At 41.8% G+C, this 15,642-nt stretch overlaps 1 protein-coding gene across 2 annotated transcripts in view; it reads left to right on the top strand.

The window, feature by feature from the left end:
- LOC104943363 (nuclear factor of activated T-cells, cytoplasmic 1-like) overlaps positions 1-15,642 on the top strand; it is a 76,169-nt gene that overhangs the window by 17,367 nt on the left and 43,160 nt on the right. For both annotated transcript variants that reach the window (XM_010768739.1, XM_010768737.1), the window contains exons 5-8: positions 1,097-1,269; positions 2,504-2,644; positions 11,494-11,549; positions 13,438-13,570. In XM_010768739.1, coding sequence (XP_010767041.1) covers positions 1,097-1,269; positions 2,504-2,644; positions 11,494-11,549; positions 13,438-13,570 — 503 coding nt within the window. The remainder of the gene's footprint in view (positions 1-1,096; positions 1,270-2,503; positions 2,645-11,493; positions 11,550-13,437; positions 13,571-15,642) is intronic.

Here is a 15,642-nt window from a genome sequence, read left to right as displayed (position 1 = left end):
TCAGTTAATTTAGAACACTGTAGTTTATATCTTCAATATGACTACACATACCTATAACCTAATCAGCAAGGTGATGCTTAGAATTTGTTTTGACTGTTCCCCCTACAGTTACAGTATGAAAGGGTTTTGTAGCTCACATAATGTGAATGTCTTATTACTGGCAGAGAAGACTAGTGTAAACATTTACTTGCTGGAGATCCATCCTGTGTTTATTTTAAAACTACATGCACCACCCAACACTTACATCATGCAAGGCTGATAAGGAGTGTGTAGCCAGCATTGCATATTATTTTTCCTCACTTCTTTTATTGTCCAAACCAAAGTCAATGGGAGAAATTAAATGGTGTAAAACCTGACATTTACCCTTTTCCAGGAATCGTGACAAAAAGGCTACCATGTTAAATATCTGAAATGCCAAACCATATCCCATTCCCTAACTTTTTTACCATGTCTGAAAATGAGTGCCTTTTTTCCACAAAGAAAATGGAAAGAAAAATTCACCCCTTTACCTCCCAAATGTGAAATGAAATAAATAATGACAGATGGCTGAGAAAGAGTCTAATGCTCCACGTGGCAATGATAAAAATAGAGTTTTTACACTAAAGTGTGAGGCTACGATGGTGTGAAGGGAGCAGAGAAGCTGAAATAAAATAGAGCCATAAAGAGACTGTGTATACTGACGGCAGCTGATGGGATAGTTTGATAGTGGTAAACTGTGGTATGCTCAATTCAAAGGATTCCTACTGAGAACTGCTAATTATTGGACCACAATGATCTTATAAAACTAGAGTCATTAATGTCAACTTGGTCTTTGATGAAATGCTGGATTAATAATGACACAGTTCAATAGACTTCCAGTGCATGGACTGTAACACCACTAGAGACACTGCTCGTGTTGCTGCTCAATGTCTCAGTTTAAACAGCCATAGTCAAGGAATCAAATCTTCTCCCATTTCAACCTTTGTCCATACAGTACCTTTAAAAAAAGAACCTCATCTGACCCAAAAAACATAACTTTTAAACTATCTTGAATCTACAGTATGGTGTCATGTTTGAAATATGGTGTTAAATGTTGCCTTTCCCCATATCTGTCCAGAATTGACTGTGCAGGGATCCTGAAGCTGCGTAATTCGGACATTGAGCTTCGTAAAGGTGAAACAGACATCGGACGTAAAAACACACGGGTGAAACTGGTGTTTCGAGTGCACATCAACCAGCCCAACGGCAGGACATTGTCGCTACAGGCTTCCTCAAACGCCATTGAATGCTGTAAGTTGTACATAAATAAACTTGCATTTTACTGGCATGCCTTTTCCCTTGGCTTCCCGCTTTTGGAAAAAAATTGGCATCTATTGTGGTAATCCAATAAAATGAGCTTCTATTTTATTACCTGCTGGAGCAAACTAGGGGTTTGCAGTCAATGAGCTTTATATGATCAAAGCAATTTGCCAAGGCAATAGATGCATTGTACTTGATGCCAGACACACGTGTTATCTATCTCACTTCGTATTTTATGACTGAATGCACAAGTTATTGTGGTAAGACTTCTCCATTAGCACAGGTTCCATAGAGGTCATTTGCCAGCCCTACTTTTGGCACGGTTGAATGAGCGCTTTGAAAGAAATCTTTGTTTCTTTGTCATTCATTTGTGTATGTAGGTGTGATGTTATTTGCACCCAAGGAAGCCAATTAAAGTTAGATGGTGAGAAGGAGCTGGCATTATAGTTTATGGGTTAGGGTAAGGTTCTAAAGGGGATGTTACTCTGTGTTTGTTCATCATAACAGAGTTGTATTCACTGTTACTAGATTTATTTAGTTGTTTAGTGAAATCCTTTTTTTAACAATAATGCAATGGGATGAAAAATTAAATAAGAGTAGTTCCGATGCCATTTTGTCCTTTCCGTTATTTAATCATTTTAACTTGCATCTTGGCAGATATCGAGTATTGACCGGAAACCAGTGCGTTAAAAACAGATGTCCGTTCTATGTTGGGATTTTGCTGTGTTAAATATCGGATCTGTGCAGAGACTCTTTCCTTGGCATTAATATAATCCAGCATTTAAGGCTGTATCAACTGCTTTTCCGATACTGGTAACCAGACGACTCACTAAAATATACAGTTGCAGAATGTGACAATAAATATATGTGATTCTGTCTGTGAATCTGATCACAAAATCCCAAAGGCCGAAGGTGCCTAGGTCGCCCGATTTATAGAAAGCAGAGACAGGTGGTTGACGGCATGCTTCTTGATGGAAAATAATGACTAAGAAACAGATCATGAAGATATTTTTTTTTATCAGACGTGCTTTTTAAAAAACATTTAAAGAGCAGCTGTTGGCTGAAAACCTCTTAGCTAGGGGTCATGAAATCATCATAATAAAGTTGATAAGACTGTTTCCATAACAAAGAACTGCTGTTTCACTGGCTTTGTGCCGGGCTTGTGCTTCTCAGGGTGAATGGAGATCAGGCAGTGACTTTATGTGTGTGTGTTCCCCTCCAACAGCCCAGCGCTCGGCTCAGGAGCTTCCCTTGGTTGAGAAGCAGAGCGTGGAGAGTTACCCAGCCACCGGCGGCAAAATGATGCTCTTGAGTGGCCTCAACTTCCTCCCTGACTCCAAGGTGGTGTTCGTAGAGAAGGCCCAGGGTAAGCTGCCAACACCAAGTCGTGTTTACTGCCTCTCAATTTCCACTCTTAATATCTCTTTGAAATGTCTCTTTCCCTCTCTGCCTCTGTCACGTTTCCTCAGTCTCTCCTCCCGTCAAAATACAGCAGGCCCTGCCAGAGAGCCACATGTGGTGCGCATTAAGCCACTATATTTTTAACCAAAGCGTATTTACATTTGCTGAAGTTTCCATTGCCTGTTCAGTGGTGCTCGCCACAAGTAAAGGAATGAATCACAACCAGGGCATGTGCAACGTCTTTTTCTCTCACTTTCCCTCTCTCCCTCCCTGACTCCCATGCTTTGACATTTAACCCTCTCACTTACTTTCATTTCTGTAGCTCCCTCTTTCAACGCTTCTTCTGGATACTCACCCCGGCTGCATGTCACTGACTCTCGGTTAAGAGGCTATGTCGTTAATTTTTGTCCATCCGTTTCCTTCCCGTGTGGGAGGGAGCAACGCTCAAAACACTACTGATCAAGTTTGCAAGTGAATGATCATTTCCTTGATTGCTCCCACTGAATCTAAGCAAAGGTCAAGCACAGTGATACCCTTGTGTCTGTTGAAAAATAAGGATGATGAGCAAAAACTAAAGAAGGATTAGGGAGGTATCTCCGCAAGTGTCCACCAATTGAGTAATTATAGATTCCATAATTTATGATGAACCTTTCTCATCATCTGCACTTTTCTCCCCTACTAGACCAAGGCCATTGGATAACGAACTACTAAATCCATTGCCTGAATCAGTACAACATTCCTTAAATCACGTGGATCTGATTGTTGCTTAATTTTCCCCATATTTTTTTTTATTCTGATACTTCAAAAAAGAAGACAAGCTATGAAATGATTTTACTGCCTTGTCTTCTTACCTTGCCGCACCCTGTGAGAGTACTCCTAAGTGCCTCAGGGTTAAGAGATAGGTACAGATGGGGTCAGGGGAGGTGGATGAACTTGGTCAAATGGGGTCTCCCTCCTCCTGGCTTTACTTAGTCATGGAAGGGGGATCCCCTGGAGAGGAAAACACACACACACACACACACACACACACACACACACACACACACACACACACACACAGACCTTGGCCGCTCTGCTCCCTGCTATTTGAGACTCATGACCCCTTCCAGGTTGTGTTACTCTTTTTACTCCCCCTCTTTCTCTTCCTCTTCCTTTAATTCTCTAATTTCACTCCCTCATCCTTTATTCTTCTTACCTCTATCCTCAATACCCGTTAAAGACATTAGCCGGCTTGGAGCTCTACGCTAGCGGGATCCCCTCACTCGTGCCTGCTTTGGACATTTCAGTGGTTTGTTTTTCAACTCTGTGTCGAAAAGGGGAGAGGGAGAAATCGAAAGAGATGTTGTCTGTCTGCTACTCAGTAGGCTTTTATGTAAACTTTAATGACCCACTACTTCCAGGGTCTCCTAAGTCGAAAAGTCCATTACAGACGAATGAACACACATGCACACACAGGAACACATACATCACTCACTAATGGTAACTATCTTTGAGCAAGCATTAGTGTGGAAAAGTACTCGTGTAAATATACTACTAAATGTTGTTTTTGGGAATCTTATTCAAAGAATCCCGCTGTTTCAGGAAGGCTACCAGACTTCAAATCTGTCTGATTGTTGATTTAAAAAGACCAAACTGCAATGGGGGAAAAAAAGAAACCAATACAATTATAATTATATTACAGATTTATTCTATAACTTAGGTTTTATTTCACTCTGAAAAAGTTCATGACTGCACCCATGAAATACAGAGCAATGCACCACAATGATTACTAGTCACAGACATGTGCTTATACATGGCTTATACACACAGTGGCACACACAGACAAGCTCTTTGTACAGCACAACACCAATCACTGCTTTTGCCACAGTGGTGACAGCACATTAATGTTACTGCCATCAAGGCCGGGACGGCTGCTCATTTTCCAAAATTGACTCCAATAAACACCTTCCAGAAAGTTCCACAAATCATAAGGAGCAACAGACAGTTTTTGAGTGTCCAAATCCAACTTGTGTTAATGATTATACGTACGTTACCATCATCCAAGTTGAGTCAGAGGGAGATCACACACAGCACCAAAGCATATTAGACCAAATGAGACAGCCATAAATCATAGATTCATGTATTTCTTTAACTGTTAACACTCAAGGATGATGCTGCTATTAGCAAAAACATTCCCGGATGTCTATTTTGGAAATGTCTGCTTTGAAAACAACAAAAGCAGATGTCAATTAATTACCGGACTCTTAAATGATGGGTGACATTAACATATGAGGGTTTCTCCAAATAACAATTTATTATGAAGGAACACCAAAAACATCCATTAGCTCTTGGCAAATCAGTGACTCTACTCTGTTACCACTTCAATGTAAACATTTTAATCCGGGCATACACTGTCTGATTTGATTTTGGAGCCACACAACACATTTAGAGTCAGACTGGATACCAGCCTTGATGGGAGTTGTCCCCGTTACAGTGGACAGGGGAGACCGAGGACTTGTATAATGATATGTTCGTTGTGAAGCACTTTGGCAAACCCTCTGTTTTTAAAATGTGCTATAGAAATAAAGTGGATTGGATTGTTCAGGTCATCTGCTCCTGACCAGTTGAATGAACTTCTCAGGCCCTCTCAAAGTTAAAGCGGAGTCATGATCCGATATTGCAAGTTCTCACTGTTCCCCATTAGTTAACAAGGAATATGTAGCTAGCTTACCTCCAGTTCTCTAAGCAAAATGGAAAAATCATACAGTCTATGTATTCCAAGCCAACTGTAGTAGCACGTATGTTCTTGGCACAAATGATTGTTAGAATTATTGTAAACCTTATTGGTACCATCAAAGACCGTTGCCACTAAACATCTCTACCTTCTTTCAAATACATATTTGTATCCTATCCACTATATTACTTTACATATAGTGTTAGAACTAAAACTGTGGCTGGACAATTGAGAAGTTTAAGCACTTAAATATTGTGCTTTGGCTTTACATCACAGAGGATAAATTGGTGCAATAGGAGTTTGGGCTTATACTGTATGGTTTCAGAAATATTTCCTCTATTAAAATGTATGTCTTACTCTAATTGAAAATAGGTTCTATAGATTTTCAAGACATAAAATAATAAATAAATAGACAAGTTATAAACTTTGCTACATTAAAAAGTATGGATATGTGACAAGAGTTCTAAATGTTGTTATCTCTCGATAGGAAATTACTTAAATGCGAGACCGTTAAAAAACCTCTATGTACCATATTTTCCCTTTGTGTTCTGCTGTCACTTTAAACTTCCTTTCTTTCCCTCTGTGTTGTTTTGATTGTCTGTCTGCCCCCCATGAGATGTCCTTAGTATCAAATGAGCAGAGCTCATAGCTGTTGCCACAGTGGGAGAACTTAATGCGCCTTGAAAAATAATTACTTCTGCTTTTCAAATGCCAGGTCTGTCCCCACTGCTCCACTTCATCACCCACAGGATAACTGATGCAAACTGTGTGCATCCACCGCGTGTGTGTTTGTTGTTGTGTACTGTATGTGTGCGCGCAGCGTCCCTGTTAGCCTGCGGGCCTGTTTGCGTTGTTCAGTAGGAAGTGTTTTCAGTGAGTCATCCGCGAGGGATTCCCTGTGGAGGGGTGAGACGGAAAAGACAAGACCCTTAGAGGGTAGGGAGAGGAAGAGGGGAGGAAGAGGAGGCAAAAAAGACAGGCCTTCCTTAGAAATCCTGTGACATCGGAGGATAAAAATGATCATATGCTGACCTGATATTGACTCTTCAGTGAATAATAATAATAATAATTCAGGGTCAACTTCTACATTTCCCAACAAATAGTTTTATGTTTACGTGACTTTTATCGACATGTTTCATCGTTCAATGTATTAGTTATCATTATTATAACTGCTTCACCTTGTTTTTAGCTCATCACAGACCACACATGCAGAGAAACAACAGTGGCTAGATAATGATAGACTTGAAAAACCCACAACCAGAAGTCCACTTTTTCTCCTGCTGTAATGTAAACATTCTTTTCAATGGTAATTATTGTTGACATGTATTTTTAATACGCCTTATCAGTTTTTTTCCTCTGCAGTTGAGAATTGTACCTTTCACATTGCCGCAAAGTAGGCATTTATGAAGCTTTCCATCTTCTTTTGCTTAGTTTCGCTTGATTTGTATTATATTATGTGTTGAGGTTGTGTCAGTGTTTTGCCTAAACCGCTCTTTTGGCACTTGAGTGAGAAGACATACCTGGCGCACCTTGTGCAGCGTGTGTTCTGGCTTGCCCTAACCCTTTCCATGGATGGAATGAGTGCTACAGGCAGGGAAAACAGACAGACAGACAACCAGAGAGAAGGAGAGAGAGCTGGGGAAAGCCTACACTCTGACTCAGAGGGGAGGTAACGGAATTCCCTGGTGGGCTGGATAGTTTTTACATCTGGTCGGATTGGAGCATTGCCTGGAGCTCGGCAGCACCACACATGCCTGGGATGCAGCAGGGAGAAGCCTGGTCTTCTCCACCTCCGATTCAGGCTGGTCCAGCTCCACAAGTCCACAACAATACCTCTAGTCTGTCTCTCTTGTCATCTCTCTTGTCATGTGGAAACTCCTCTGCAACAGGCACACATATTTGGATTTGGGTTCTTAATCATTCGAGAGACGCAGGCCTTATAGAATGTGATCCGTAGTGTTAGAGTTTTTTCTGTTTAGTCTTTGTTGAACACTTCTACCCTGGGCAAGTCTAAACACCAGACAAATCGGTCGATGTATTGTACTTCTAGCGGTATGTCTAGACGGCCCTTTGGCTTAAGGCTAGGATAACCTGCATAATCTTGGCTCATATGAAGGCACATGGCAGTGTAAAGTCAGCCTCCACCCCTGCTCCAGGCATGTGGTGAGAGAAGAGTGAGTTATGCTTTCTAATTAGGATGGCATTCTGCACCACAATCATTGATTATGTTTAATAATTGTAGTTCAAGGAGGAGCCCTATGACAGATCTGCAGGGACTTAACCTCCTATGCTTCTTTGCCATTCCACCTGAAACATACAATCACTCGTCAAAAGCTGTCCCTTAGGGTAAAAGGTATACCTATCTTGTCCTGGTATAGTTTCAGAAATGGAACATAACGTTTGTCTCTCAAACCCAATGTTTCTGACTTATTAAAGCCCATTCCTTTCATGTTGTAAAGTTTTATCAGCAACAGGCCAGTGCATACTTTTTGAAATACCTCTGCTTTTGGCATGTCTTAACATCAAAAGGTATCATAACTGAATGATGTCTAGATTGTCTTGTGGCCTCCACAATTATTTGAACGTGTCTGAAACATGACTCATATGTGGTTCAAATCCCTCTTACATTCTGTCAGTAGTGGGGTTTGTAAGTTAGGATCCTGCAGTGACCTTCCCTGGGCTCACCATAGAGAGCAACCAACCTCTATATCTTCCACCTGAACCCAAATATTATACAATTGTAAAAGTCTGGATGACCTTCCAGCCATCCCCTCAGTCTTTAGATCCTTTTCAGACTAAATACCACACAGCTGGAGTCTTGACAAAAGGATCATATCTGTCTCTTTTGGCCGCTATCCTCCTCAGCCTGCACCCACAGGTCAAGTCAGCTCACGTTGTTCCTGTTTTACACCAAGAATAACTCACTTCCTGACTATAAAACCATCACAAATCTACTGTCAGGTCATAATTTATACAGAAGCCTCTCAATCTGAAGCAGACTCGCATTTCTCCAATTTCACCACTCCTCAGTTTGGCAGAGGTCAGGTGCTTTAGAGGGAGAGCAGCTGCCCCTCAGGGAGAAGTCATGGGGGAACCCCTTTTGGCCTTTTGGCTTGGCTTCTCATTGGACACCAAGTTATTTGCTGTGAAATTACTGAAGCATTTAAAGTGTGGCTAGTAAAAGAAGAACTGCACTAAAATGGAAAATATTCTTCAAAAATGTTAAGCAAAAATTGCCAGAAAATCATCTACTGGAAAAGAGGCATTGCTGCAAAATATGTCTGGGTTGTTTCACAAGACAACATCCACAATTAGGCATGTGAATCATATTTTCCATCCTTAAGATATTTTCTTTTTGGTCAGTGGAAGTTGCTGTGCACAACACAACATTTTTAAGGAAGAAAAATCACCTGCAAGCCAAAACCTGCAAGGTCATGATAAGGACAGGGATGCCATTACTCAGCTATCCATTGCTTTGTACACAAGGACCCATCTCTTCATCTCTACTATTACCCAAACTTCCTGAAAATATGACGAATGATAGGATTTATTATTGCAACAACACTGTTGCTGTGCTTTGTGTGGTGTAACGAATTGAAGAAGACTCCAAGAAGCCCCACCTTCAATGTCTTCTAATTCTCTGATGAATGATTGTGTTGTCCTGGTTGTCTTTTGACGGGGCGTTGTGGATATCATTTGTACAAGGGAGTCATACAGAGCAATGGGCAGATGCTTGGTTTACCTTTTAAACTCAAAGCCTAAAAATAAGTTGCCCATTTGTGTTTGTGCTTCCATTCATTTTTCTCTTTAAATATGACTGGATTATGGATCCAGATTGATCTGAAAACAGCTCCAATAGCAACTATTATTTTGTGATTCCCTCTCATGTCATTCAATTTTTAGACCAGAACAAAGCAAGAGGATACTGTGGCTGCGTGTGTGCCTGCGTCTGCATCTGCTTGCGTGCATTTTGCGTGGGTGGAGGGTGCGTGAAGGAGGAGGTGTTGTCGGGAACAGAAGCTTTTTGCAGATGTTGCAGGGAAGACGGGGTGAATGGAAAGTTCTGCGGTTATCAGTCGTACAGCGCTCTCTGACTCGCAAAGGTATGCTACATGTGGGCCCTGCCAATTCAGTCTCCCTTGCACATTTGCTATGTCTAGTGGAGTAATCTTTGAAAAGTTTGGAGGAGCAAAGTGACAGAGAGATACAGAAGGTGAGAGAAAAGATCAAGGAAGGAAGAAAAGTTTGAAAAACATGTTTACTCGTGGAGGCTGGGATTGACGTCGTAGTCTAAGGTTTCCCACTTGGAGTGTCTCCCAGAGCGGAGGCGGGTGAGATTCCCTCTTGGTTCCCCTAGACGTAACATGAGGAACGCTCATCTCTGTTTGTCTCTGTCTTTCTCTGACCTTCTCCCGGTCTGTGCTCACTCTAATTGCCCTTCCTTTTTCTGAGCATATTGTGAGCCTCATTCTTTTGGGCATCTCAATCCACCATACATGGCAGTCCTATAGGACCCCTTCTTCTATTCCCTCGGTCATCATCTCCATTACAGCGAGGCACATTTCTCCATATGCAACTCTTATTTCCCCCCAAGTTCAAATAGAAAAACCCTTATCTGATCTGTTCACCGTCTGTTTTTCTCTTTCCTCGATTTTTAATATGGCCATTTTGGAAAGAGATATCTACTGATGTTCACTCCCTGAATAATAAAGCTGACCACCCGCCCCCACTACCACAGCTCACCAATAATAAACCAACCCTAGCTGGGATCCTATATTCTTTTACTTCACTGCCTGATGTAAAAAACATGCTAGACTTCTGCTATCAGTTATTTGGAAACTGAGTCTGATTATCTTATCTGATGGCTTCCTGTCCCAGAAGCAAGTTCAGCGTTTCAGCAGTGGATTCTATCCATGAAGCCACAGCTGGTGCTTACCCCAGCTAACATAAAGTAGCTGTGCCACAGTGCCCATGCTATTGCATCACATGGTGTGTCACTGACACAAAGAGTGTTCTGTGTCACTTCTATTTCTGACAGCTCTAATGAGTCATTGGTTCTTAAGGGAAAAAAAGAAACAAAATGGCACTGTGGTTGGTGCTGATTGCCCTAGCAGAGCCCAGAGAGTCTGTGTGTGCTAAGGTGTGGCATGAAATCACAGAAGAAAAAAAACAAAGAATGTGAGCTGAGCTTCTGCAGGCTCCCAACAGCTGCAGTAGCTCACAGACCTTTTTAGTGCATGGCAGCAAGGGAAACCTCCGACCTTACCACAACAAGATGGAGATGAGAAGAAAGGAAACCCAAGCAAAAGCTGCAGTTTTTCTAAGGGGTGTTATTTCACAGATCAAAGTTACAAAGTAAGAGAGAAGAAAAGGAGTTTTAAAAAAAGTTGCTCATCAAATATTTAATGAAGGGACGAAAAATAGTGGCACATTCAATGGTGATAGACACCGAAGATGAGAGATCCCACTTAAGAAGTTAAAGAGAGATACACTTTTTATTTATGTTACACACCTCCGGTCCTTCATAATAAGTGTGTGTAAAAGGTCATAGAACAGTGACCAATAGCTATCACTATTGTCCAAAACCTAAAATGACCTCAATTGGCTAGTGCTACAATACATTATACGTAATATGAAAAGGGGTGCCACATTTCTAACACGTCTTTAAGCTGTTGACCAATCACAACAGAGCTGGCCGACTAACCAGTCGTGGCAGACTTGGCTTTTGTTTTGGACAGAGGTGCTGCAGCAAGGGAAGTTTCAGAAAAAAATAAGCCTTTTCTGACCATAAAAGCAAGTCACAGTGGAGGCACAAAATACTAATATGAACCTAAATATTATCATATTATGTCCCCTTTAACTGAAAACCCAAACCATAATCTGTTCTTAAACCTAACAACATTGTAATCTTCATTCTAAGGGGAATATCTGAAAACTAACAATTTGTAAGATATTTTTCCAGACGTTGTGTGCGAATTGTTGCAGCATTAACATAAATGCCAGAGCACACATCTCTTCCGCATTACATTAGGTAAATCTCCATTTAAAGCCCTTGTTGTTTGTATAATACTTAATATTCCATTTAATTCTTTTTCCAATAGATGGGCATCATCTGTGGGAGACAGAAGCCAAAGTTGACAAGGACTCCGTCAAAAATGTAAGTGCACCTCACCAAAGTGACTCATTGGAAATGCTTCTTCAATACCACCCTCCCTTGACACTTTCTCTTTCTGTCTCCTCCTCATCTGTCCCCTGCAATGATGTAACCTTGGTTGAGGCGTTACAAGTTGCAAAATAGACAATGATGATTAGCTCATGCAATCCTGAATGGAATTTTCACAAAATGTCCGTACCCTAACGGAGTAAACACGGACTGTCATTTTGTTTTTGCATTCAACACGCTCGAATACATGCACATTGAGGACAAATAAAAGCGTGAACCCACACACACTCATGCCACAGTCTCTCCAGCATAGCAAGACTATTAGTTCACAGCAAAGTGTTGAATTGGACTTTAACACCTCGTCTGTGCCCGCGATCATGCAGCCAAGGACGGATTACACCCTGTGCTTTTACCTGCTGCTTTTCATGAGACGCGTAATGAGAAAATAAACCAACCAGCCACAGATTCAGATTGTGTTAATATAAAACTGAGTGAAAGGGAGTCGCCAAGAGAGGGAATGAAGCGAATGTTGTTCTACGTGTCACAGAAAGCCGCTTGTGTTCTGGAGTTAATTAAGACTTGACTGAGGTTCGTTAGGCCTGCTCTCGGGGCGGAGAGTTGAGCACAAGGTCTCCGAAAATCTGTTTGCTTGTGCGTGATGACAGTATGTTTTGAATTGCCGATGCCTTTCATCAGCGTCTCGTCCTCCCCCCCACTTCCCCCGTTTTTGTGTAAACTAACCAAGGCAATTTACACTTGCATGGAGTCTAAAATTAACAACACGCATGTAAACGGTGCAACTTGAGGCTGTTTTTCTCCTTGTTGTTGCTGTTATTTGACTCAGGTAAATGACATGGTTGCATCAGGAGGGTAAATATTGAGTCTAATGTCTAATTGGCCTGTAGGGCTGGTTGATGTGCTATGGCTAGAGTCCCAGATGCTGGAAAATTAGCAGGCGTGCAAGGCTTAGCTGGGGGTTGTTGGGAGGCGAGGTCGATGATATAAAAATACGCATGTTTATTTATAAATCTAACATACAAGTAGGCAACGACAGCAAGACAGCCCTGGCCTTCATCATCATCAGTCGCCACTAGACTACACTAAAGTGCTCCAGACCGCCCGCCCAACAGTGTTTTTATTGCCGTCCAGAGCGTGCTAACTTTCATTGGATAGGATGGAGAGGGAAAAGCCATGTGCACATGCACACACTTAACACACTCAATCAGCCACCTGCATGTGTCGTCATGCATGTGGAGGGCAGACGAGGGTGGAAGACGCAGGCCCCCCAACCTCCACCGCTCCCTTACTGCTCCGTTTATCCACAACCTTCTTCTGTCAAAGACCCGTGAATGACAGCCATCCTAGGAATTAGACACAAGAAACTCAGGTTCCCTTGTCAGAAAGCAAGCAGTCGAAAGTTCAGATACGTCCAGGCTTGCCAAGGTCTGGCCTAGAGGGGAGGAGGGGGAAAGGCGAGCCTCTCCACAGGGACGCATGGCTGTGCAAACAAATAAGCCGGCTACCTCTCTCCTCTCTTGCTGTAAAGGGACAAAGGTAAAGCCCTGGGGTTTTCCTCATAGAAAAACATGGGCACTGGACCAACCTCATGGGCTCTACTACTCCGTCTACACAGTCCAGACAAGCTCATTTAGACTAGTCCTAGCCGAGCCTCTTGGAAACAGTACCCTAAATGAAGGCTAGCTGTAAAATAAACATAGCTGATGATTAATAGGCTACAGGAAGTGCTAGTACAAACTTACATTTGCTGTAAGAGTTCCATGAAATCAGATGAGTAAATACAACTAATTACTTGATGATGGTATCAGCTGCTGTATTATCTCATAAAGAGGAAATGTCATATTGCATCTTATTTATATTTTAGAATTCTCTTGTTGTGGAGATCCCGCCGTACAGGAACCAGAGAATATCCAGCCCGGTGCAGGTCGACTTCTACGTCTGCAACGGCAAGAGGAAGAGGAGCCAGTGCCAGACCTTCACCTTCCTGCCTCCAAACGGTAATCATCATAAATATTTCCCCCTTCTTTTTTGGTGACACTCAAAGACATTTTCACCAGCTGCACATTCTGCATTCATCTCATAGAGTATTTCTCCAGGTCTTGACATCCATCCACTATAGTATACCCCAGCTGTCAACATGCCATGTGAAATTTGCGGCCAGTTTTTGGTCTGTGTTTCTGACTTGATGCCCTGGCACCTCTTGGCCGTAGACTGTGAGTGAGAGCAGAAGATGTGAGGAGTGTTTATTCTGTAGTGAGAGTGCGTTCCCCAGCGATGAGGTGTACCTGCTGAGTGACAGAGCCTCCGAGCGCTGTTGATGAAGAGAAGTCAATCCCCCGGCGACCTGACTTTCACACTCCACCTCACACAATGCCCTCCTGGTGCACCAACACACAAATACACATCCATGCGCGCACACACACATGCATCTACCAGGCAGTGCTTTGCCCTGTCATTCATGTATCAACCTGAAAAACCCAGGACTACCTCTCTCTGTGTTTATCATGTGTCCCTGGCTTCAGTGTGTATAGATGGCTTTCACATTGGAATTTGAAGAATGTATTGCAGAGAGTTAAGAGAAGAGCTCAGCCACACAATAACAGTGTGAGCTATGGACTTTTCACAATGGGTGCAGGCATAATATCAGCGTTAGTATCACTTTCACTATCCAGATGGATTACTCTTATATTTATCTATGTGTATTCAGATATAATTAACTTCAGCAAACCAACATTTTCCATTAAAGTGCCAGTCCTTTGCTGTTGGCCGTTGAGCAGGTTCACTGATATATTAGATCAAAACAATGGTATCTTGTATTCATCGATCGGTGTCTGATGGGTCTAATGCTGTTGGGAGAGCATGGATTGTGTTATAAGTCTTCAGCTGTTAATACGATGTGACATTTGGATTATCAGCAGATGTATTTATTGCCACAGGAGATAAGTGATTGGGATTTTGGATGAAGCCATGAGACAAAGAAAAGCAAGACCCTATTTGGAGATGCCTGATTATATGATGGGTTCATTCTGGGTTACTGAACCAGTGCACAGCAGACACAGTGTGTCCTTATAAAGCCGATCCATTTCATAAACTGTACTTCCACGGGGAAAGAGAGACAGGGTGATGTGGAGGCTTATCGGTCTCCGCTATGCATCTCTAAGTCATTTCCCTGAGCATAAAGATAGCTCTAATTAAAAGATGACTTGTTTTGTTCTCTCTTTGTTGCCAAGTAAACCACAAGTACAGTGTGGACCACACAAGCAGGGCCGATATCTTCGTAAAGGAGCATAATTAACTCACAAGTGTTACCACCAAAGAGACCACATATCACAAACTATTGAGTTCTATTTTGAGATTTACCAAGCTTTTGAAGACACACAATAAAATATACGACAACAATTTCCCTAAAAACAAATATTGTGTATTTAAATCAAATATTTGTATATTACAACAGTGCTGGATAACAGCTGAGGCAGTACTGCCATGATCGCAGAAATAAACTCTGTAAATCTATGTGGGAAGCATAGCCTTTACAGTCACAAGCAAAGATTAAATGTGCAGCACTATTGACATGTGCTATGTACTTTCAATGTGATTTGAACGTTGTTTGAATAATAATGTATCACTCTACAGTTGTTTTTGTTTATGTCATCAGGATTGCAGAAAATTTACTTTTCATGAAACTTGGTGTAAGGATGGGGCTAATAAAGGCCCATTTTGGAGTGGTCCCGAATCAAAGGATGGATATAGTCATTATTGTTCACTTTTGTTTATATTGTAAGATAGGGCATTGGGCCATCGCTCTCCAAATTCCCTAGTTGTAAATATAGTTGTGTAAAGGCAAATTTCAGTTTCCAAGGTGTTTTAAAAAAGCAATATTCAGAGCTCTCTGATTCAAATTACATTCACAAAGAAGACTATATAGGTTATAATTAGTGTACACAGACCCTGATGATGATGGTATTACATTCATGGTGTCAATACAGCAACAAAGAATGAGGAAATCCTAGTTAGGCTGTCTGCTTTTGAGGGTTTCTGTGTGTGTGTGTGTGTGTGTGTGTGTGTGTGT

The sequence above is a fragment of the Notothenia coriiceps genome, unplaced genomic scaffold (assembly GCF_000735185.1).
Source record: "Notothenia coriiceps isolate Sejong01 unplaced genomic scaffold, NC01 NC01_scaffold00005972, whole genome shotgun sequence".
Classification (NCBI taxonomy): domain Eukaryota; kingdom Metazoa; phylum Chordata; class Actinopteri; order Perciformes; family Nototheniidae; genus Notothenia; species Notothenia coriiceps.
This window is presented reverse-complemented; position numbering and strand designations above follow the sequence as displayed.